A 22,442-nucleotide genomic window follows, 5' to 3' on the forward strand; every position below is an offset into this window, starting at 1 on the left:
AAAACATTCCCCTTTTTCTTTTGTAGCTATTTTGAAATGTACAATAGATGGTTGTAAACTATAATTACCCTGCTGATGTATCTAACATTAGGTCTTATTTCTTCTGTCATATTATATATTACCATATATACTTTTAAGTACTTACAGATATTTAGCCATTCCTGTAAAATTCTTGTAGTAAAAGTTCCTACAGACCTGAGTATTAGGAAAATGCAGGTTTAGACCTAAAAAGGGTACCCTGATGCTGCCATTGATGTAGCAGTGGCTGGCTCCCCTAGGCTCAAATAATGCATTGACCTTTGGAGGGCAGCCAAGTGGAGCTCACGCAGGTTAATTTCCATGCAAGGCCTTGCTAGATCACATCATATCCCCTGCCTATTGCCAGACACTTAATCCAGGAATAGTATGGTTTGAGGAGCCCCTCTCTGTCAAAAATTTGGTACCTGCTTCACAGTCAGAATCCCAACTTTAGTGCCTTTGATTGGATTAATAATTTCTCTGAGCTCTAGGTCTGGGGACTGGGCTTGGCTTGGCAGTGGGGTTAGTCAGTGGGATAGGATGTGGCTCTGGAGTTGGGGTGGCTGGAGGTTGGAGGGCCTGGGGTGGGGGACAGGCTAGCAGGGAGAGCAGGCATTGTCCTAAGAAACAGAAGCCCAGAAGTGTGTGATATGAGGATAATCACAGCGATTGTTAACCATGGTCAAGAAGGATCCCCAAAGATGAATGCTGACAATGGCAAATCTGTTCAGCTGGAGCGGGGGCAGAGGTTGAGATGGGGCAAGCATGGGCAGGCTAGGGAGGCAAGAGGGGCCACAGCGCAGCGAGAGGGCCTTAAATGATTGCAGCCATCTGACCAGGCTGGCCATAGCTCTCTTTGGTTTTGCTTAAAGACAACCGAGTTGGGAGTGAGGGCAGAAAAAAAAAACGTTCCTTAAAAGCATTTTCTGAAATGCAAATATATGTTCATCATGAGGTGTGAAACATTAAAAACTCATTAGAACTCATTGCCATGCATGATCCTGCTCACAAAGCCTAGTTTTATAGATGAATAGGAAATAGGGCTAGGAATTAAAGAATAAGAACACATAGGCCGGGCGCGGTGGCTCAAGCCTGTAATCCCAGCACTTTGGGAGGCCGAGACGGGCGGATCACGAGGTCAGGAGATCGAGACCATCCTGGCTAACACGGTGAAACCCCGTCTCTACTAAAAAATACAAAAAAACTAGCCGGGCGAAGTGGCGGGCGCCTGTGGTCCCAGCTACTCGGGAGGCTGAGGCAGGAGAATGGCGTGAACCCGGGAGGCGGAGCTTGCAGTGAGCTGAGATCCGGCCACCGCACTCCAGCCTGGGCGACAGAGCGAGACTCCGTCTCAAAAAAAAAAAAAAAAAAAAAAAGAACACATATCCTCCAGGTGGAAGGTGCTTTAGAGGGAAACCTGAGATATCTTGGAAAAGAGTCTTGCAGGCAAATAGAGACAAAGCACCTGGGCTCTGCCAAGTTAGAATGAAGACAGCAAAGCAAAAGAAAATCTGCAACAAGACAAAGTAGCTCCAACTTAACTAGATGCAGGTTATTCCAAATTGTAAGTGAAATAACAGTAGCGCATTTTTTTTTTTTTTTTGAGACAGAGTCTCGCTCTGTCGCCTAGGCTGGAGTGCAGTGGCACAATCGTGACTCACTGCAACCTCCGCCTCCCGGGTTCAAGCGATTCTCCTCCCTCAGTCTCCCAAGTAGCTGAGATTACAGACACCCCCATGTCCAGCTAATTTTTGTATTTTTAGTAGAGACAGGGTTTCACCATGTTGGCCAGGCTGATCTTGAACTCCTGACCTAAAGTGATCCACCCGCCTCAGCCTCCCAAAGTGCTGAGATTACAGGCGTGAGCCACTGTGCCGGGCCTGTGGAAATATTTAATTAGCAGAGAAATTTACTTATTTTTTTGGTTGGGAAAAAGAACTTGCTGATGGTGATTGCATAGCTGATATGGACACGTAGGCATGGATATAACTGACATTTAATGACATTTCCAGAACTCACATTCTTGGATTGGGTGTTTTCTCAGAAGCGACAAGAGTTTCTTCAGTCGTCATCAAGTTTGCTTGCACAAACCCTATTCAAGGGTTGCATTTGTTGGGCTGGATCCAGAGCTCAGGCTGACTGGGGGCTTTGGCCATGATGGATTGGGGTGACTCTGATGCAGAGCTCCTGGGACACTGAACCATGCCGCTGAATCAGGAAAATAATTATGTTAAATGTTCCCAGTAACATAAGTCTCCTCTTCCATTATTTCCTTTGTTATGGTTTTTATCTGAAAATTGAAAACAAAATAGAACACTTATTGGTGACATGATGACTTAGCTCACTTTACTTTTGTAGCTTTCAAATGGACTCATTGCTTTTCCCACAAACCTTTCTGCCTATGAGACAGTCCCATGTTTCTTGTGTGTGAAGTCTTGCTCTAGACTATTATGAAAAAGACTGTCAGGGCAGAAGAACTTGATCCAGGTGACTTTTAAGAACTTGTTACTGAAAGTGAGACCCTTAGTCCAGTGGGATTGGCATTGTCTGGGAGCTCACAGATATGACACCAAACCAGGTACGTTCTGCCAGTACCACACAGTAAGGCAATCGCGGTGACAGTGGGTTTTGCAAAAGAGAAAAGATTCATTCACAGGGCAGCCCAGCCAGGAGATAGGACAACAGCTCTCAAATCTACCTCCTCAAGGATAGTGCTTAGGGATATTTATGGAGTAAAGAATTAGGATGGTCTAAGGTGGGGGAAGGTAATTGAGGGTGGGGGGAAATGAGGTAATTGGTGATTTCAGCAAGTGTAGTCTGGGCTCATGGCTCTTCCTAGGATACGTGGTCAGAAAATAGCAGTGTTAACATGATCTGAGGGTTGAGTTTTGGCCCTGTGATGGCAAATGTCACTTTTTGGACATCCATGCAGGTGCATTTAGAGGGTTGGTGGTCTCAGCTGGTTTTAACTGGATAGGGGCTGCCCCAAGTTACTGAAAGACAACTTAAGCAATTGTTACTATGGTGACACATATGTCAGAGTGTTATTTATAGGGAAGCTAGTGAAGGCTAAGTTACAGCATTTAGCAGCCTGCCTTTAAGCTATGTGGGTTTAAAAAATCAACAAGCAGCAAAAATCAACAAGGTGCAAGCAACTTAAAAGATTAGCCCTCAGTAGCAGGCGCAGTGGCTCACACCTGTAATCCCAACACTTTGGGAGGCCGAGGCAGGCGGATCACGTGAGATTGGGAGTTTGAGACCAGCCTGGCCAACATGGAGAAACCCCGTCTCTACTAAAAATACAAAAATTAGCCGGGTGTGGTGGCACATGCCTGTAATCCCAGCTACTCGGGAGGCTGAGCGGGGATAATCACTTGAATCCGGGAGGCGGAGGTTTCGGTGAGCTGAGATCGCACCACTGCACTCCAGCCTGAGCAACAAGAGCAAAACTCCATCTCAAAAAAAAAAAAAAAGATTAGCCCTCGGTTTCAGAAATGTAGAATATTAGGGCCTATCCTGGATCTACTGAACCAGAATCTGCATTTTATTACATTTCTCAGGTGATTCATGGGCACACTGCAGTTGAAGAAATGCTGCTTTAAGACGCCTGCCAAGACAATAACGACTGCCGCTGTATAGACTATGAATGGGAGAAAAAAGTAACTCCTCCTCAACCCTCATACGTTTGTACTTGGGACAGACTCACAAGAAAAGACAGATTAACAAGAGAAAAACAAGCAAGTGTATTAATGCATGCAGTGCACGTCCTGTGGGAGAAAAGTAACTCAAAGCAGTGGCTTTAGGAGTCTGGCTTATGTCGTATATTCGACAAAGAACAATAAATTTCAGAGAAGTGACAAGACAAAGGGAAAGCCGTCCCAGGATTCTACAAGTGGGAAAATGCAGGAAGGCAAATTTATGGGAAATGAACGGAGTGAAGCCCACTGGCAGAATCTCCTGGCTTTGCTGCCGAGCTGATAAAAGGTTATAAAGGAGAATTTACATCCTGGCTTTAGGTGGGAAATAGGGGGAGGGTAGAAGACCTTTTGTCTTTGCAATTCTCTGCCCTGCTTTCAGGCAAACAGAAGGAAGGCAAAGAGCTTTTCTGAGTCGCTTCTTAATTGCCTCTAGCTCAAAAACCATTTATGTCAAAGAGGCATATTTTGAGGTGACACATTCTGGTTTCTTTAAACAAATACTCCTGAATACTGATTATTAAGCTGGGTCTCCACTCCAATGACTGTGCTAAGTGTTTTTATGCATTGTCTCGTACAGATTTTGCATCAAATTCATCAAAGAGAAGATTATTCTCATTTTGCACCTGAGGAAGCTGAAACCACAGAAGGGCTAAATAACTTTCTTCTATTTTTTTTTTTTTTTTGAAACGGAGTCTTGCTCTGTTGTCCAGGCTGGAGTACAATGGCATGATCTTGGCTCACTGCAACCTCCACCTCCCAGATTCAAGCAATTCTCCTGCCTCAGCCTCCTGAGTAGCTGGCACTACAGGTGCCCCCCCACCACACCTGGCTAAATTTTGTACTTTTATTAGAGATGGGGTTTTGCCATGTTGGCCAGCCTAGTCTTGAACTCCTGACCTTGTTATCTTCCTGCCTCGGCCTCCCAAAGTGCCAGGATTACAGGCATGAGCCACCACATCCAGCCAATAATTTTCTTAAGGTTAAGCATCTAGTGTGTATCAGAGCAGGAATTTGAATGATTATCCACTTGCCATCAAAGTTTATCCTCTTGGTCACTGTAATTTGTTTATTTCATTCAAAAAATGTTGTCAGCACCCTCATTTGAGGTGTTAAAAGACAAATTTCATATAAAGGTAAAACCATGTATTTCGTACAGATATGAAATTGATCGCTTTTTAAATATTTATTTTATTATTTTTATTTTTTAGGCAGAGTCTCACTCTGTCACCCAGGAGTTCAGTGGTGTGATCGTGGCTCACTGCAGGCTTGAACTCCTGGGCTCAGGCAATCCTCCTGTCTCAGCTTCTGGAGTAGCTGGGACTACAGGCATGTACTACCATGCCTGGCTATTTTTTAAAAAATTTTTTATAAAGATGAGTTCTTGAAATTTTGCTCAGGCTGCTTTCGAACTCCTGGGCTCAACCGTAAAGACTGAATTTAAATCATCAGTGAGAAAACTGGAAAGGTGTTATAACCAGTTCAAAGGAGAATCCACAGAATAGATACATTTACATGTATAGATCAGAACTATCGGGCTGAGTGTGTCAATGGAGGCAGAACTACCTTTTCGTTGCGGTGTGGGAGAGGGAGAGTTGCCTCTCCCCTGGACACAATTCATTTGCATGCCTATGGATAAGAATTATTTTGCATTGCTATCGGTTAGGCACAATTTATAGAATTGCAAAAGAGCTCTGTTAAAGAAGAAAGTATTCATGACACTTGTTAAAACTGTAAGGCAGAATGAGCAATCAACTGAGATAACTCAGTACCTTCAGACCAGCCTAGAGTAAGAGAATATTGTTGGAAGTCGGTTAAAAAAGACAGAAACACTGCACTGTGGGTGAATTCCACCCTGACTCTACACTTTTAGGCTTGCTTCCCATAGCCAAGGACCTGTCACTTCTGGACCAGTGAAATGAGACACGGATGCTCATGTTGGCAACTTGTTTTCAATCTGTTTCTATTTTATTTTATCTCTACTTGCCTAAATACACCATTTCCTAGTTTGGGTCCTACTCTTGCACACTGAATTTGAAGTTTTCATAAATCTCCATATCAAACCTGTCCTTTTGATAACTCCCACTTCAGGTGACTCAGGTAAGCCAATACTTTCTGACTGCCCAAAGGACTCAATCACGCCTGAGCCAGGCCCATCTGTTTCCCCATTTGGGGTAATCTGTGGGGTGCAGGGAGACTGAAATTCAGAAGAAGTGAGTCTGTGAGGTTCATTCCTGTGAATCCTTCCCTTAACATTAGAGTGATGGGCAACAATAGTGTTCACGGTATAGGGAAAATTTTGTGCCACAATGGATAGGTTTGCACTGTTTGGATCACATACCTCTTTGACTTTTAGTTTTGTTGTTTTCTTGGAGATAGAGTCTCACTTTGTCACCCAGGCTGGAGTGCAGTCGTGTGATCTCGGCTCACTGCAACCTCCACCTCCTGGGTTCAAGCAACTCTCCTGCCTCAGCCTCCCGAGTAGCTGGGATTACAGGTATGTGCCACCATGCCTGGCTAAGTTTTGTATTTTTAGTAGACACGGGGTTTCATCATGTTAATCAGGCTGGTCTCAAACTCTGACTTTAGGTAGTCAACCAACTTCAGCCTCCCAAAGTGCTGGGATTACAGGTATGAGCCACTGTACCTGGCCAGATCACACACCTCTGAGTTATCGGATTCTGATCCTGTGGGAGCTATTTGATAACTCCGAGTTGCAGTTAATTGATAGCAATGCAAAATAATTCTTGTCCATAAATATGTAAATTATGTCCTTCGTGGTAGAGGTCCTAATGACTCACCCTGCCCCTCACCCTGCCAGTTCTTTTATTGGCACATTCATCTTAATATTCTTGATCTGTAAAGGTGGTGGTGCTCTGCATTCTCCTTTGAACTGCTTCCCTCATTATGAGTAGAATAAACGCTTTCACATATATTCATTTTATATGTGCATGAGAGTTACAATTTTGCTTTTTTTTTTTTTTGAGACAGAATCTCCCTCAGTCATCCAGGGTGGAGTGCAGTGGTGCAATCAAAGCGTACTGCAGTCTCCACCTCTCAGGCTCAAGCAATCCTCCCACCTCAGCTTCCTGAGTAGCTGGGACCACAGGCACACACCCACCTCCACATCTGGCTAATTTTTAAATTGTATGTAGAGACAGGAGTCTCACTAAGTTACCCAGGTTGGTCTCAAACTCCTAGGCTCAAGACCCTCCCCTACCTCAGCCTCCCAACATGCTGGGATTACAGGTGTAAGCCACCACATCCGGCTGCTTTTACATTGTTGAAAACTATCTTTCAACTATGGTAGGAGGGCAAAATACATTATGGTAACTGACTCAGAAGCAGAGAACTAGCTAATTAATCTTCATTGAGGGTAACTGAAGGCAAATAAAAGCCAACTAAGCAGAGATTATTTGCAGACATTTTTGCAATTTTAAGCTGCCTGAAATGTTTGTGGATAAAATGAAGTTCTATGAAGTCATTTTAGGAAAAGTTCCTCTATTTGAATTAAATGGCATTCACCAAAGCACAGAATCATGGTTTCTTGAAATTAATATGATTACAGAAGATAGCCGGCTTTCATTCTGCAAGCTCAGATGGTAATTGTGTGTTTACTTGTCTGTCATCCCCACCAGGCTGTTTGCTTCAAGGCAGCAAAGAAACTGTCTTGTACCTTGTTTTATCTCCAGAACTTACCATTCTCTGGCACAGATATCTGGTGAATGATGAAATTAAAAGGCAGCCAGAATCTGCCCCTCATCTTTGTAGGCACCGTAACTTGATTTTGTCAGTTCCTGAGATAATGGACATACGAAGGCAGACTTTTGTTAGCCAGATTCATACAAGATGATTTATAAACCAGAATATTAATTTGTTAATTAAAAGAGTACTCAAACCATGCAGTAGACTTAGGATGCTTGCCTTTCTCCCTCAGGAGAACTACGTGGTGTATGTGTGTTTGGGGGGGGGGGGCGGTGGCTACATTATAATTAGAAGTTTGCTTAATGAGCTGGAAGTTGGAACACAGGCAATGACTGTGGCCTCTGTCCCAGGGGCAGGTCAGCCTGTTACATCCCACTACAGTGTTCAGGATGCTGGTGGCTAGGATGCTCTCCTGGCTCCTCATCCCTGGAATGAGGACATAGTGTTTCTAAGTATACAGAAAGAATCTTGTAACTTGTTGGGCTTTCTGTTCTTTGATAATATTCCCTGTCTATTAAAGCATTCTTTCTTCAGAGAGTAACATTGATTTGGTTTTAAGTGTTACATTTAAATTCACAATCCTGTTTTAGCTCCTGTATGGTTACTGTAAATAGAATTTGGGATATTCTTGAAACTCCTTTGTCACCCATATGGAGATTATTCTTTGGGATGTTTTACTTGGCTAGGGGACTGATTGCATGATTGTATTAATTATGAGTCATATGCAGAGGGTGACATCAATTCTGTTTTAGAGGTCTTTGTGGATGATTGGTAAGCACTTCTGGCATTATTTTGTAGGGATTGAATAGTTTGTTTCCTTCAAGAGGCATTCTTCACATTATCAGAGTCTTAATTTTTTTTTTTTTTTTTCCTTAAGATGGAGTCTTGCTTGCTCTGCCGCCCACGCTGGAGTACAGTGGTGCAATCTCAGCTCACTGCAACCTCTGCCTCCCAGGTTCAGGCGATTCTCCTGCCTCAGCCTCCTGAGTAGCTGGGATTACAGGCATGTGCCACCACGCCCAGCTAATTTTTGTATTTTCAGTAGAGACGGGATTTCGCCATGTTGACCAGCCGGCACTTGAACTCCTGACCTCAGGTGATCCACCCGCCTCCGCCTCCCAAAGTGTGGGATTACAGGCGTGAGCCACCATGCCCGGCCCAGAGTCTTAATTTTTCTTACTTGGTAGTAGCCATTGTAGTCTTTTAAGTTTTTGGCTATTCTGTGGAATCTTGTCAGCGGGGCTTGTAAAGTGATGACTTTCAACTCAAGAATGACTTATACAGATATAATTTTTTATAGCACATCAACCATATGTGGATAACAGCGATAGCAGAACTGCTTGTTTTTGTATATCTCTTCTTTCCAACCTTATTAAAGATTCCCCCCCGCAACATACTGAAGTGATGAAAACATGCCTAAAGTCTTTGTTGCCAGTACCAAACAAACAAATTCTGTAATCCAATAATAAAAGCAGCCAGAAGCCATCATGTAAGACTGGAAGGAATTAAAAAAGGGAAATGTGCACCAATTAATGGTTAACAAATACAGGCAGGGGCCAGGCGGGGGATGGTTTTGCATGCCCAGTTAATAAGGAGTACAGAGCACATCTCAAGAGTGATGGGGATGGAAGGTCTTTGAGCAGGGAAGTGATGTGATCAAAAGTGCACAAGAGGCCGGGTGCGGTGGCTCATGCCTGTAATCCCAGCACTTTGGGAGGCCAAGGCGGGCAGATCACTTGAGGTCAGGAGTTCGAGACCAGCCTGGCCAACATGGTGAAATCCCGTCTCTGCTAAAAATACAAAAATTAGCCGGACTTGGTGGCAGGCGCCTGTAATCCCAGCTACTCAGGGGGCTGAGGCAGAATTGCTTGAACCCGGGAGGCAGAGGTTGCATTGAGCCGAGAATGCGCCATTTAACTCCAGCCTGAGGGACAACAGCGAGACTTCGTCTGAAAAAAAAAAAATGTGCGCACAAGACAACCTACCGTGGAGGAAACGAGGATGGAGCTGAAGGGGAAAGAGGTTGGCAAAGATGTTTAGAGGAAGCCAGCAGGCTAAGACACGAAACATAGAGGCAGTGTATGAGGGAACACCGGTAAACTGAATACTAGCCACTTACTTTAAATTCACATCAGAAAAAGAAGACTCATAAGAAACACCCACTCTTATGCACTGGTCCAAGAAAGAACCTGTGAAAGGACCCTGAAGAGTAGTCAGAGGTCAAAGGACAAGAAGAGAGGACTGTGGTGGAAGCCAGGTACTGAGTGAGTTGTTAGCGGTTCACATACCCTCAGGGGTCAAGTGGCAAATGTTGAAAGAGCTCTTGGACTTGGTGATGCTTTCCAACAATGGTTTAGTGGATTTGCAGGTAAAGAAAAGGGACAAGAGTTGGTTGCACTCTGAATGAAAGGTAAGGCAATAGATGAAGGAGCATAGCAGAATGGATGATTTTTTTTGGTTTTGATTTTGAGATGGAATTGAGCTGGGAAAGGAGACCGTGGTAGGGAGAAGGGATTCAGGAGAAACAAAAATCAAGGGATGGGCTGGATCTCGGAGGAGATAGAGGGATGTGATGGCAGGTGGATTATTCTTTTGTGAGAGGGGAGACATTTCTTTCTCTGACATGGAAAGTCAAGATGGTTTGTACTTACAGGCTAATGCTCGCCCACCTGCATCCTGTTTCTCTGAAAAAGGAGCACAGTTAAATGAGAAGTTAGGAGTCCAGAGAACAGGCAGACAATAGGAAACAGTGGATGCCTAGTATAGCCGTGGAGGGAACTGGGCATGTAATGGAATTGCCAAGGTATATAAAAGGCCCTGCAAATCGGACACCATGAATTTACCAAGGCACCAACACACCTGCATGAGTTTTTTTCCAGTACTCCTCATGTGTCAGGTATAGGAATATAGGATACCAGGGGCTGTATTGCTTCGTTATTGCAGATTTGCCAGGTGACAAGATGTCAATGAATCAGGGAATTGAGAGGGCTGTCAAGATGTGACAAATGCTACAAATGGGCAGAAAAATAATCTTGCACAGTGACATGTGAGCAGATTGTGATCTTCTAATGGAGCAATTAGAGAAGCATTGGCAGAACAGTTAGAGCCATCTCTGCGCATGGGTCGGAGGCTTCTCATGCTAAGCTGACTTACAGAGTTCTAGCAGAACACCATGAGGGTAGTAGCCATGGTCTCTTCCATGACTTGTCTCTTTGAGGGCAAGCTGAACTGTAGAGTTTGGCAGTTCTGATGTGAACAGGTCCTTTTTTTCTGTTTCAGCTAATTCTGGTAAGAAGGTTTTGTTTGTTTGTTTTTTATTTTTGTGTGTGTGTGTTTTTTTTTTTTTGGTTTTTTTTTTGAGTTTCGCTCTTGTTGCCCAGGCTGGAGTGCAATGGCGCCATCTTGGCTCACTGCAACCTCTGCCTCCCGGGTTCAAGTGATTCTCCTGCCTCAGCCTCCCAAGTAGCTGGGATTACAGGCACACACCACCACTCCCAGCTAATTTTTTATTTTTAGTAGAGATGGGGTTTCTCCATGTTGGTCAGGCTGGTCTTGAACTCCCGACATCAGATGATCCGCCCACCTTGGCCTCCCAAAGTGCTGGGATTACAGGCATGAACCACTGTGCCTGGCAAGTTTTTAAGAAGTGCTTTCAACAGAAAATTGGAATAAAATTTAAAAATTTTTTTTTAGTCTCAGAATTGACAAACAGAATTCATACTTCGAGCCTGCAAGAATCTGGTCCCAGGGTTTTTGTTCTTAGAGTTTGCTTGGCAACCCTACTGAATCCTATTCTTTTTCTCTCCCTAGACTCAACTGCTCAGACTTCTAACTTGGTTAGTTTTAGGTGGGTCCTTCTCCATTCATATCCTGGCCTTCTACATGGAAAGGAGCTCTCCTGCAGCAAGATGTGATATGATCCCCAGTGTATTAGTTAATTTTAATGCTGCTGATAAAGATATACCCGAGACTGGGTAATTCATGAAGAAAAAGAGATTTAATGGACTCACAGTTCCACGTGGATGGGGAGGCCTCACAATCATGGCAGAAGGCGAAAGGCACGTCTTACATGGTAGTAGACAAGAGAGAGAATGAGAATCAACTGAATGGGGTTTCCCCTCATAAAACCATCAGACTTATTCACTACCATGAGAACGGTATGGAGGAAACTGCCCCCATGATTCAATTATCTCCAACAGGGTCCTTCCCACAACACGTGGGAATTGTGAAAGTTATAATTCAAGATGAGATTTGGGTGGGGACACAGTCAAACCATATCACCCAGTAATCCTTCCTGGGCTTACGCATCAACCCACGCTTGTCTTGCAGCCATCTCTTGTGCCACCATGTTGTTTCTGGTTCAGAGTCTTTGCAATTTCTACTTTCACCTTGATCAGTTTCTCTCAATCCCCTATGACTTGTCTGAGAGATGTCCCCAAATCAGTTTTTAAAAAGGACTCAACCCAATGTCTTCGCTTGTGGTATGCACCAACCTCTTAGATGGGATCTGCTCACAGCTAGTGTCCTCTCTCATCCCAGAATTGAGAAGGTCTCTTTTTGGAGCAAGTTTGAACGACATTAGATGAAAAAAGGAAGAAAACTCTGAAGACTCTTGAAATGAAAAGGAGGGGACAGGGAAGGTATAGAGGCAAAGATAACTAAAAGGGCTTCCCTGTCTGTACCTTTCATTACTGGGTGACTTCTTACCAGTGTGAGATGCTCCCTACCTCTATGGCAATAACAATGACTGATTTGAGAAAATAATGCGATAATGACTTTGAGAGAATAAGAACACAATTATTTACTGACTTCTACTTGTCAGGTGTTTTTATATACATCCCCATTAAATTCCTAAAATTCCTTTATTGGGTTAGGCCTTTTTTTTTTTTTTTTAAAGGCAATCCCAAAGTTCGAAAGCCCAAGTCACAGAGTGGAGTCCAGATTCAGAGACTGGCCTTGCTGACTCCAAAGACCCTGTTTGGTTCCCAGGACTTCATTCTGTCACCTCCACTTCTATCCCAGATCCTCTCATTTGTTTCCATGTATCTTCTGTGATTTTAGTTTGCCCAACTAAACCCGTTCTGAGTTTTTATTTAAAAAGATAATCTATCTGATTTAAGAAGAGGCATAGGAGACACAATCCTATTGGTGCCTACCAGTCACAGTTTCACAATTCAGTACTGCAATGCCATCATAATTCGAAGCATTGCTGGCTTGGTAATTCACTTCATGAACGGTCCTGCCTGCATAAAATACATGGCAAATGGGAAATAAACAAATCCTTGGACAGTATGATAATACATTCAGAAAACACAGAGTGTGATGCGTGGAGACTGAACTAGAGGGAGGTGGGAAGGAAGTGGCGGGGTACATAAATCCTATCAGGATTAAGAGGGACTTTTGTGAGCCCATGTGTACTCTGCAGGCAGTGTTTTTAGAAAGCATTTCTGAGAAATATTGGAGAATTAATTACAAATCTGTCTTGTTTATTTCTTTACCTTTATGCCTTCCTATCCCTCACTTCCCACATCCAATCTTCTATGAAGTCCTGTCAGTCTTGCCTCTAGAATGGATCTCAAATCTGTCCACTTCTCTTCCCCCGATGGACACAAGTGTGGTGAAGTCTCCAGTCACGCCTGTGTTAGATCTCCTCCCTGGGGACACAGGAGGGTGGCTCATTTCTGACTCCCAGGTTGCAATCAGGTGGGGCATGTGACCAGCTCTGGCTAATGATGCATTGTAATTCTGGCTCAAACATTTGGATACAGGGCAAGACCTTCCAGCATGTTCTTCTCCTGCCATATCAATTATGGAAGCAGGTTATTGAAATGAAGGTGCCATAAGACTGAAGCAATTTGGATCGCTGCATTAGTCAGAGCTCTCCAGAAAAACAGAAGCAATAGAGAGATAGCAAAAGATGTATTACGAGGGATTAACTCCCATAATTAGGGGAGGCTGAGAAGTCCCAGGACCTGCCTTCTCCAAGCTGGAGCCCCAGGAAAGCCAGTGGTGTAGTTCAGTCTAAGCCCAAAGGCTGAGGAGACTTTGATGGAAATCAGGGGGCCACCAGTTTAAGTCCCAGTCTGAATATGAAGGCCCTAGAACCAGGAGCACCGATGTCCAAGGGCAAGAGAAAATGACGTCCCAGCTTGAGAGTGAACTCACCCTTCCCCTACTTTTTTGTTCTATCCAAGTGCTCAGCAGATTGGATGCTGCCACCCACGTTGGTGAGGGCAGCCTTTACTCCATCTACTGATTCAAATGCTCGCCTGTTCCAGAAATACCTTCACAGCCACACCCAGAAATCATGTTTTACCAGTTATCTGGGCACCCCTTTGCCCAGTGAAGTTGACACAGAAAATGAACCATCACAAGTCCTAAACCACATGAAGCACAGCTGCCCTAGATGGGCCTCCAGACATACACTGGGCATTTCATGGGCAAGAAACAAACCTTTGTTTTGTAAGCAACTGAGAGCTTGATGTTGTTTGTTATCACATCATAGTCTATTCTATCCTGACAAGTAAAAGGAGTTGCCATCATCTCTCTCTGGTGGAGTCCTGCAGAAACCTCCTAACTTTTTCACTTCCTCTCTTGCCCCATTTCTCCTCATTTCTCTGCAATCACCCCATGGCTCTTCAGCCTTGAATCCCATTATCTTTTCAGTTCCTCAGATAATCCAGACTGCTCCCCATTTTGGAACCACTGCACATTTATTTTTTTGAGACAGGGTCTTACTCTGTCACCCAGGCTGCAATGCACTGGCCCAATCATGGCTCATTGCAGCCTTGGACTCCTGGGCTCAAGTGATTCACCTGCCTCAGCTCCCCAAAGTGCTGGGACTAGAGGTGTGAGCCACTGTGCCTGGCCTGCACACATGGTTTCCTCTGCCTTGAATGCACTACCCACTTGGTTTGGATCATCCTTGGGTGTCTCCACCTAAATGACAATCCCTTGGAGCCCTCCTCTGACCCCTCAGTGTGAGTAGAGACCTACTCTTCTGAGCCATCTACTCTGGTTCAGCCATAACCAATCACAGTTCATAATTCCATATTCATTTGTGTGGTTATTTGTTGATTGATATCTTTTTCCTTAATCAGACTGTAAGCTCCATTAGGGAATGAGACCATGTCTATTTTCTCTTCCTCTCTGTCCTAAATAACCTGTGTGTGGGCCCAACCCATATTAGGCTATCAACGAATACCTTGAGGATGATGAAATAAATGCATTAACATCAAGTTAGGGTTGCGCATATATATATATATATTTTTTTTTTTTTGAGACGGAGTCTCACTCTGTTGCCCAGGCTGGAATGCGGTGGCACAAACTTGGCTCACTGCAAGCTCCACCTCCTGGCTTCACACCATTCTCCTGCTTCAGCCTCCCGAGTAGCTGGGACTACAGGGGCCCACCACCACGCCCGGCTAATTTTTTTTGTATTTTTAGTGGAGACGGGGTTTCACCGTGTTAGCCAGGATGGTCTCCATCTCCTGACCTCATGATCTGCCTGCCTTGGCCTCCCAAAGTGCTGGGATTACAGGCGTGAGCCACTGCACCCGGCCGCATATGTATTTTTTAAGTCTAAGGAAAGAGATAGTTGATTTTTGTTGAGCACTTACTATATGTGATGCATGTTACAAGTGGTTTACATTGTTTTCTTAGCATATATATATATCATGGCAATAACACTATGAGGTAAGCACAGTTATCCTTGATTTAGAAATATGGAAGTCTGTGCCTGGAGTGGGTTAAATAACATGCCTATGTCCATGAGGCTCATTAGGCAGGCTAACTTTGTAACCCATGTCCTTAACCTGACTGGATTTTTTTTTTTCCACCTCCAGTTTTCAAAGTTTATAAAACAAATAGCACCAGGCCAGTATATTGCAGCTATCAGAATAATGAAAGGCCAGATTTGTGTTCATTGTGGAGAGAGTTAATGATCTCCTATGTCTGCATGTTTTCTACCAAAGAAAACATCTTTTAAAAATAAACACAGGCCGGGCGCGGTGGCTCAAGCCTGTAATCCCAGCACTTTGGGAGGCCGAGACGGGCGGATCACGAGGTCAGGAGATCGAGACCATCCTGGCGAACACGGTGAAACCCCGTCTCTACTACAAAAAATACAAAAAACTAGCCGGGCGAGGTGGCGGGCGCCTGCAGTCCCAGCTACTCTGGAGGCTGAGGCAGGAGAATGGCGTGAACCTGGGAGGCGGAGCTTGCAGTGAGCCGAGATCGCGCCAGTGCGCTCCAGCCTGGGAGACAGAGCGAGACTCCGTCTCAAAAAAAACAAAAAAAATAAAAAAAAATAAACGCGGCTGGGCATGGTGACTCACACCTGTAATCCTAGCACTTTGGGAGGCCGAGACGGGTGGATCACGAGGTCAGGATATCAAGACCATTCTGGCTAACATGGTGAAACCCCGTTTCTACTAAAAAAATACAAAAAATTAGCCGGATGTGGTGGCGGGCGCCTGTAGTCCCACTTACTCGGGAAGCTGAGGCAGGAGAATGGCGTAAACCTGGGAGGTGGAGCTCGCAGTGAGCTGAGATGCGCCACTGCACTCCAGCCTAGGGGACAGAGCGAGATTCCCTCTCAAAAATAAATAAATAAAAATAAAGCAAAATAAATGCAGTGATTAAAACTATTAAATAACTTGTTCATTGTAAATACTAACCTCAGAATATGAAAACCTGCCAGTATAAAGTTCTCAAAGGAGGGGGCACGATGGCTCATGCCTGTAATCGCAGCACTTTGGGAGGCCAATGCCGGTGGATCACCTAAGGTCGAGAGTTCGAGACCAATCTGACCAATAGGGAGAAACTGGATCTCTACTAAAAATACAACATTAGTGGGGCACGGTGGCAGGTGCCTGTAATCCCAGCTACTGGGGAGGCTGACGCAGGAGAATCGCTTGAACCAGGGAGGCGGAGGTTGCGGTAAGCTGAGATCGTGCCATTGCACGCCAGCCTGGGCAACAAGAGCAAAACTCCATCTCAAAAAAAAAAAAAAAAAGTCCTCAAAATGGAGTTCTTTTATGTTTGACTTTAGAGCATAAGTTTTTTTTTTTTTTTTTCTTTTTTTCATTTAGACCCATCAGAGGTGAATATATTAATTTCCTTTTCCATGGAGAAATCCAATAAAGGAGTAAAAATCAGACTTCATTTGGACACACTTTATCAAGTAAATCTGATTTTTGTTAACAATATCTTATAAGCTCTCATTTTAAATCAATCTTTTTAAAAATCTCTTTCATGAAACAGCACATATCTGAATGAGAAGTCGCTCCAACTGACGGAGAAATGCAAAAATCTGCAATATGGCATTGAGTCTTTCTCTAACAAAACGAAAGGGTAAGTTCTACTCTTCACATTTAATTTCCTTTTACAATAAGGGTTTTATATTCAGAATGTTTGACAGTGTCTCTGAAGTCATTTGGAATATAAGACTGTGTTCACTCTCAGGCTTACCATTGGGCTCTGAAGGTCCTGTTAATGAGCAGGATGGACCAGGGGCCAAACAGTGTGCACCAGGGTCAGACCCTGGCAGTGAGACTCAACTTATCTGTCCCTGGATCCGCATTTGTTAAAAATACCATGTAGGAGCCAGGTGCGGTGGCTTATGGCTGTAATCCCAGTGCTTGGGGAGGCAGAGGCTAGAGGATTGCTTGAGGCCAGGAGTTTGAGACCAGGCATAGCAACACAGCAAGACCCCCATCTCTACAAAAAATAATTAAAATTGGGTGGCATGTGCCTGTAATCCCAGCTACTCAAGAGGCTGAGGCAGGAGGATGGTTTGAACCCAGGAGTTCAAGATTGCAGTGAGCTATGATGGCACCACTACATTCCAGCCCAGGGGACAGAGCAAGACCCTGACTCTGAAACTAATTTTTAAAATTAGCTGAGTGTGGTGGCTCGGGTCTGTAGTTTCAGCTATTCAGGAGGTTGAGGAAGGAGAACTGCCTGAGCCCAGGAGTTCAAGGCTGCAGGGAGCAATGATAGCACCACTGCGTCCAACCTGGGTGACACACCAAGACCCTGTCTCTAAAATCAACCAAAAAAGCCCTCAAAACACCATGTAGTTTTACTGGCTAAACTTTTATAGGCCCTCAATCCTTTCTGAGAACCTGATATGTATTCTGAACGCTATCCTAGAGAAATACACACTGGTACAAAACTGTGCCTACAGTTTCAGCAGGTAAACGATTTACCCCCAGTCTCAGCTGTGACACCCCCTCAGCTTCCCCAGCGCTGCTTACAATCCTGGATTTTAGAGGGTTTGCTACATCATCTCCTTCAAAAAAAGGAAATCCAAGTGCTCCATGCCTCATCTACATGGAAGAGGCACTGGTGGCCTGAGACTCTGATGTGAGAAGCACTGTGTTGACTGTTCCTGGAAGGTGCCCAGTCCAATGGTGCTTGACAAAGGATGTGTGTGTGTTGGGCAGGGACACGAGGTTATGCCTGGAACCTCCCTGAAAGGAAGTAATCCAAGTTTCATCTTGCTTTATGCTTGCCTGACATTTGAAGATGGTTCAGGATAATGTAAATGCCCAGTGGGTTTACCTTGCCCACTGCCTAGACAGAACCGATTTATCAAGACAGGGGAATTGCAATGGAGAAAGGGTAATTCACGCAGAGCTCACTGTGTGGGAGACCGGGGTTTTATTATTCAAATCAGTCTCCCTGAGCGTTTGTTAGGGTATCAGAGTTTTTAGAGATAATTTGGAGGGTAGGTGCTTGGGAAGTGGGGAGTGCTGATGGTCAGGTTGGAGATGGAATCACAGGGAGTTGAAGTGAGTTTTTCTTGTCATCTTCTGTTCCTGGGTGGGATGGCAGAACTGGCTGAGCCAGATTAGTCGTCTGGGGGTGTCAGCTGATCCATCCAGTGTAGGGTCTAAAAAATATCTCAAGTACTGATGTTAGGTTTTACAATAGTGATGGTATCCCCAGGAGTAATATGGGGAGGTTCAGACTCTTGGAGCCAGAGGCCATATGACCCCTAAACTGTAATTTCTAATCTTGTAGCTAATTTGTTAGTCCAGCAAAGGCAGACTGGTCCCCTGGCAGAAGGGGGTTCTTTCAGGAAAGGGCTATTATCAATTTTGTTTCAGGGTCAAACCACGAACTGAATTCCTTCCCAATGTTAGTTCAGCCTACGCCCAGGAATAAACAAGGACAGCTTAAAGATTAGAAGCAAGATGGAGTCAGTTAGGTCTGATTTCTTTCATGTCATAATTTCCTCAGTTATCATTTTCAAAGATGGTTTCAGTAAGAGGTATTGCTGATTTCCACATGCCAGTCCTGTACAAGGAAGACCCAGTGAGTGGTCTTCCTGCCTTCATGTTTTTCACTTTCTCTTCCTATATCATAATTAAGGAATCTTTCTCATCTCTATATCATAATAATAATGATTCTCTTTCTCTCAGTCTCTCACACACACCTCTTCCTTTAAATGTTAGAAATAGAGTTTATGGGAGGAAGGAGTACAGCGGCTGCCTCTAATCCATTCCTTCCCTTACCTGGGGGTGTTGGAGGTTGACCTGGGGATAAAGAAACCAAAGTAGGTAAACTGGTTTAACCTGTTTCTCCACTGAGCCTCTGGGTAAACAGACAATGATATTTGCTTAAAGGAAGAGACACATCCATTGAGTGTCCCTAGCAGGCTGATTTCTGGCTGAGGTCCTGCTTAAAGTTAATGGGATCCAGGATCCAGGAGGCAGGACTCCCTGGAGCATGGCTCAAAGGCTGTGGAACTCTCTGGGTCTAAAAGAGAAACCGTTTAACAATTTAAAGCTTCCTGCTATGTGAGGAAGCCCACGGACTTCACCTAGAAACCTCACCTACTATCCTGGGCCATGTGCAATGTGGGAAGACAGGACTGGGGTGTCCACCCTTGATGTCCCATGCCTGTCTCTGCTGTGTCTGAGCCTGCTGACGCAACTAGAAATTATGTTTTACCAGCTATCTGGGCATGCCTGAGCCCAGTCAAGTTAACACAGAAAATGAACCATTACAAGCCTTAAACTATATGCAGCACAGCTGTCCTAGACGGCCTTCCAGATATACAGTGGGCATTTCATGGACAAGAAAGAAACCTTTGTTTTGTAAAGCAATTGACAGCTTGGCGTTATTATCATGTCATAGTCTATTCTATCCTGATAAGTAAAAGGAGTTGCCATCTCTCTCCTAGTGTTCAGCAGAAATCTCTTAACTTTTTCACTTCCCCTCTATCCCCATTTCCCCTCATTTCTCTGCAGATCCTTGAAATTATTAGGAAAGCCTGATATTGGCTAAGATCTCTGATTTGAGTTAATCGATTTGATAGCAGTCCAATCCTATATGTTAGCTCCGTTTCTCATAAAATGATAGCTCTATTAAAATCCTTGTTTTCTGGGCCGGGCGCAGTGGCTCACACCTGTAATCCTAACACTTTGGGAGGCTGAGGCGGATGGATCACCTGAGGTGGGGAGTTCGAGAAACTCCGAACTCCCCTGACCAACATGGAGAAACCCCGCCTCTACTAAAATACAAAATTAGCCGGGCGTGATGACGCAGCCTGTAGTCCCAGCTTCTCGGGAGGCTGAGGCAGGAGAATCGCTTCAACCCAGGAGGCAGAGGCTGCAGTGAGCCAAGATCACGCCATTGCACTCCAGCCTGGGCAACAAGAGGGAAACTCCGTCTCAAAAAAAAAAAAAAAAAAGTTTTCTTTTCCTTAAATTCCAACTAGCGGGCCTTAAGCTTGCGAGGGGAATGCACGGTGCTGTGTGTCTTCCACTGGCCCCACTCAATCCACTTTCACCCTCACAGCTTTTCATCCCCAGTTTCATCTCTGCCTGACTTTTCCCAAGGAGGCTGACTTACATGGAACTCACCAATAGGTTCTGGGCTCTTTTGCCATCCGGTTTTTCTTTGGATTTGACCAAGGAGGAGCATGGAAAGAGATCAGAAAAAGGGAGGCGAAAGACTTTCCCCGGAGCCTTGAAGCTGGCGGGGGGATGAATAACTCCTCCCTACTCAGGCCCAGTCCCAAGGCGCAAAGCCACTTACGTCATCAGCGTGCGTCAGCAAGATAGCAGAAGCAGGAAGACAGGTGGCCTGAAGACCAAGAGAGAGGCGGACCGGGTACTACGTAGCAGTTAGGTCAGTCTGAGACACTTCCTGTTTATAGGAGACTATAAAACCCCTGCCCTGTCCTCATTTGGGGCTGATGCCATTTTAGGCCTCGGCCCGTCTGCACTCAGGCTCTCATTAAAACAGCTTGTTGCTCCACACTGCCTTGTGTTGTTGGCCCGCTCTCGCAGTTCAAACCAATACAAGAGCCTTGCAGGAGGAAGGAGAAGAAACTGTTTTTGGTGTCACTGCAGGTTAACTACATGCTTTTCTCTTTTCTTGGAGACAGAGTCTCACTCTGTCACCCAGGCTGGAGTGCAGTGGCATGACACTGACTCACTGCAACCTCGGCCTCCTGGTTCAAGCAATTCTCCTGCCTCAGTCTGACCAGTAGCTGGGACTACAGGCACGCGCCACCATGCCTGGCTAATTTTTGTGGTATTAGTAGAGGCAGGGTTTCACCATATTGGCCAGGCTTCTGACCTTGTGATCGAACTCGTGACCTTATGATCTGCCCGACTCAGCCTCTCAGAGTGGTGGGATTACAGGTGTGAGCCACCGTGCCCGGCCCTTTGTGTGTGTGTGTGTGTGTGAGTGTGAGAGTCTCACTCCGTCGCCCAGGCTGGACTGCAGTGGCGTGAACACAGCTCACTGCAGCCTTGACCCTCTGTACTCAAGCGATCCTCCTGCCTGAGCTTCCTGAATAGCCAGGAACACAGGTGCGTGCCACCATGGCTGGCTAATTTTTATTTTTTGTAGAGACGGGGTCTTTCTGCATTGCCCAGGTTGGTCTCAAACTCCTGGGTGCACGTGATCCTCCTGTCTTGGTCTCCCAAAGTGTTGTGTTTACAGGCACATGAACCCAGAAAATCTGAGACAGGTCTCAGTTAATTTAGAAAGTTTGTTTTGCCAAGATTGAGGATGCGCCCGTGACACAGTCTCAGGAAGTCCTGACAACATGTGCCCAAAGTAGTTGGGGCACAGCCTGGTTTTATACATGTCAGGGAGACATGAGAGCTCTGTCAGGCCTCTGAGCCCAAGCCTGCACTTATACATCATATAGTCTGAGGCAACTGAAGAACCACAAAAAAGTGAAAATGGCCAGTTCCTGATGACATTACCTTGTGACATTCCTTCTCCTGGACAAGCACCTTGTGACCCCCGCCCCTGCCTGCAAGAGAACAACCCCCTTTAACTGTAATTTTCTACCACCTACCCAAATCCTATAAAACTGCCCCACCCCGATCTCCCTCCTTTTTCCGACTCAAGACTCACTCCGCCTGCACCCAGGTGATTAAAAAGCTTTATTGCTCACACAAAGCCTGTTTGGTGGTCTCTTCACAGGGAGGTGCGTGACAACATCAATCATTATATGTAAGAAGTAAGTTGGTTTGATCTGGAAAGGGGGTGACAACTTGAAGTAAAGGCAGGAAGACTGAAGTGTAGGGGGAACTTCCAGGGCACAAATAGGTGAGACACAAATGGTTGCATTCTTTTGAGTTTCTGATGAGTCTTTCCAAAGAAAGCCATCAGATATGCATCTATCTTAGTGAGGGGAGGGATAACTTGGAATAGAATGGGAGGCAAGTTTGCCCTAAGCAGTTTCCAGCTTGAGTTTTCCTTAGTGATTTTGGGGGCCCAAGATATTTTCCTTTCACATTTCACCTTTTTCTTTTTAAAAATCTTTTGGATAAAGGATTTTACAAAAAAAAAAAAAAAAAAGGCTCTGGTTTCAGGTTTCATCTGCCATCTTTCATGGCTAGGATGGTTTGTTCCTAGATGGGTAGGTCCCGAAAGTTCATTTTAGCAGGTTGTGAAGTCTCCTGTCCTGTGAAAAGAAAATTAGGGGGAGAAAGGGGGAAAAACAACAAACAAAAGAACAATCCTGGAAAAATCGATATAGGCCACATT

General features: G+C 44.9%; 1 protein-coding gene and 1 long non-coding RNA gene across 2 annotated transcripts in view; one reads left to right on the forward strand and one right to left on the reverse strand.

Moving 5' to 3' along the window:
• ST8SIA6 (ST8 alpha-N-acetyl-neuraminide alpha-2,8-sialyltransferase 6) overlaps positions 1 to 22,442 on the forward strand; it is a 135,485-nt gene that overhangs the window by 47,249 nt on the left and 65,794 nt on the right. The window contains exon 3 of the mRNA XM_031652469.1: positions 16,683 to 16,772. Within this exon, the coding sequence (XP_031508329.1) occupies positions 16,683 to 16,772 (90 nt within the window). The remainder of the gene's footprint in view (positions 1 to 16,682; positions 16,773 to 22,442) is intronic.
• LOC110744083 lies at positions 1,998 to 20,486 on the reverse strand. The gene is made up of 3 exons (XR_002524191.2): positions 20,294 to 20,486; positions 7,413 to 7,510; positions 1,998 to 2,308 (listed from the first exon to the last, which is right to left on the reverse strand). It is a non-coding gene; the product is annotated as an uncharacterized LOC110744083 (long non-coding RNA).

Source organism: Papio anubis, chromosome 11, assembly GCF_008728515.1.
Source record: "Papio anubis isolate 15944 chromosome 11, Panubis1.0, whole genome shotgun sequence".
NCBI lineage: Eukaryota > Metazoa > Chordata > Mammalia > Primates > Cercopithecidae > Papio > Papio anubis.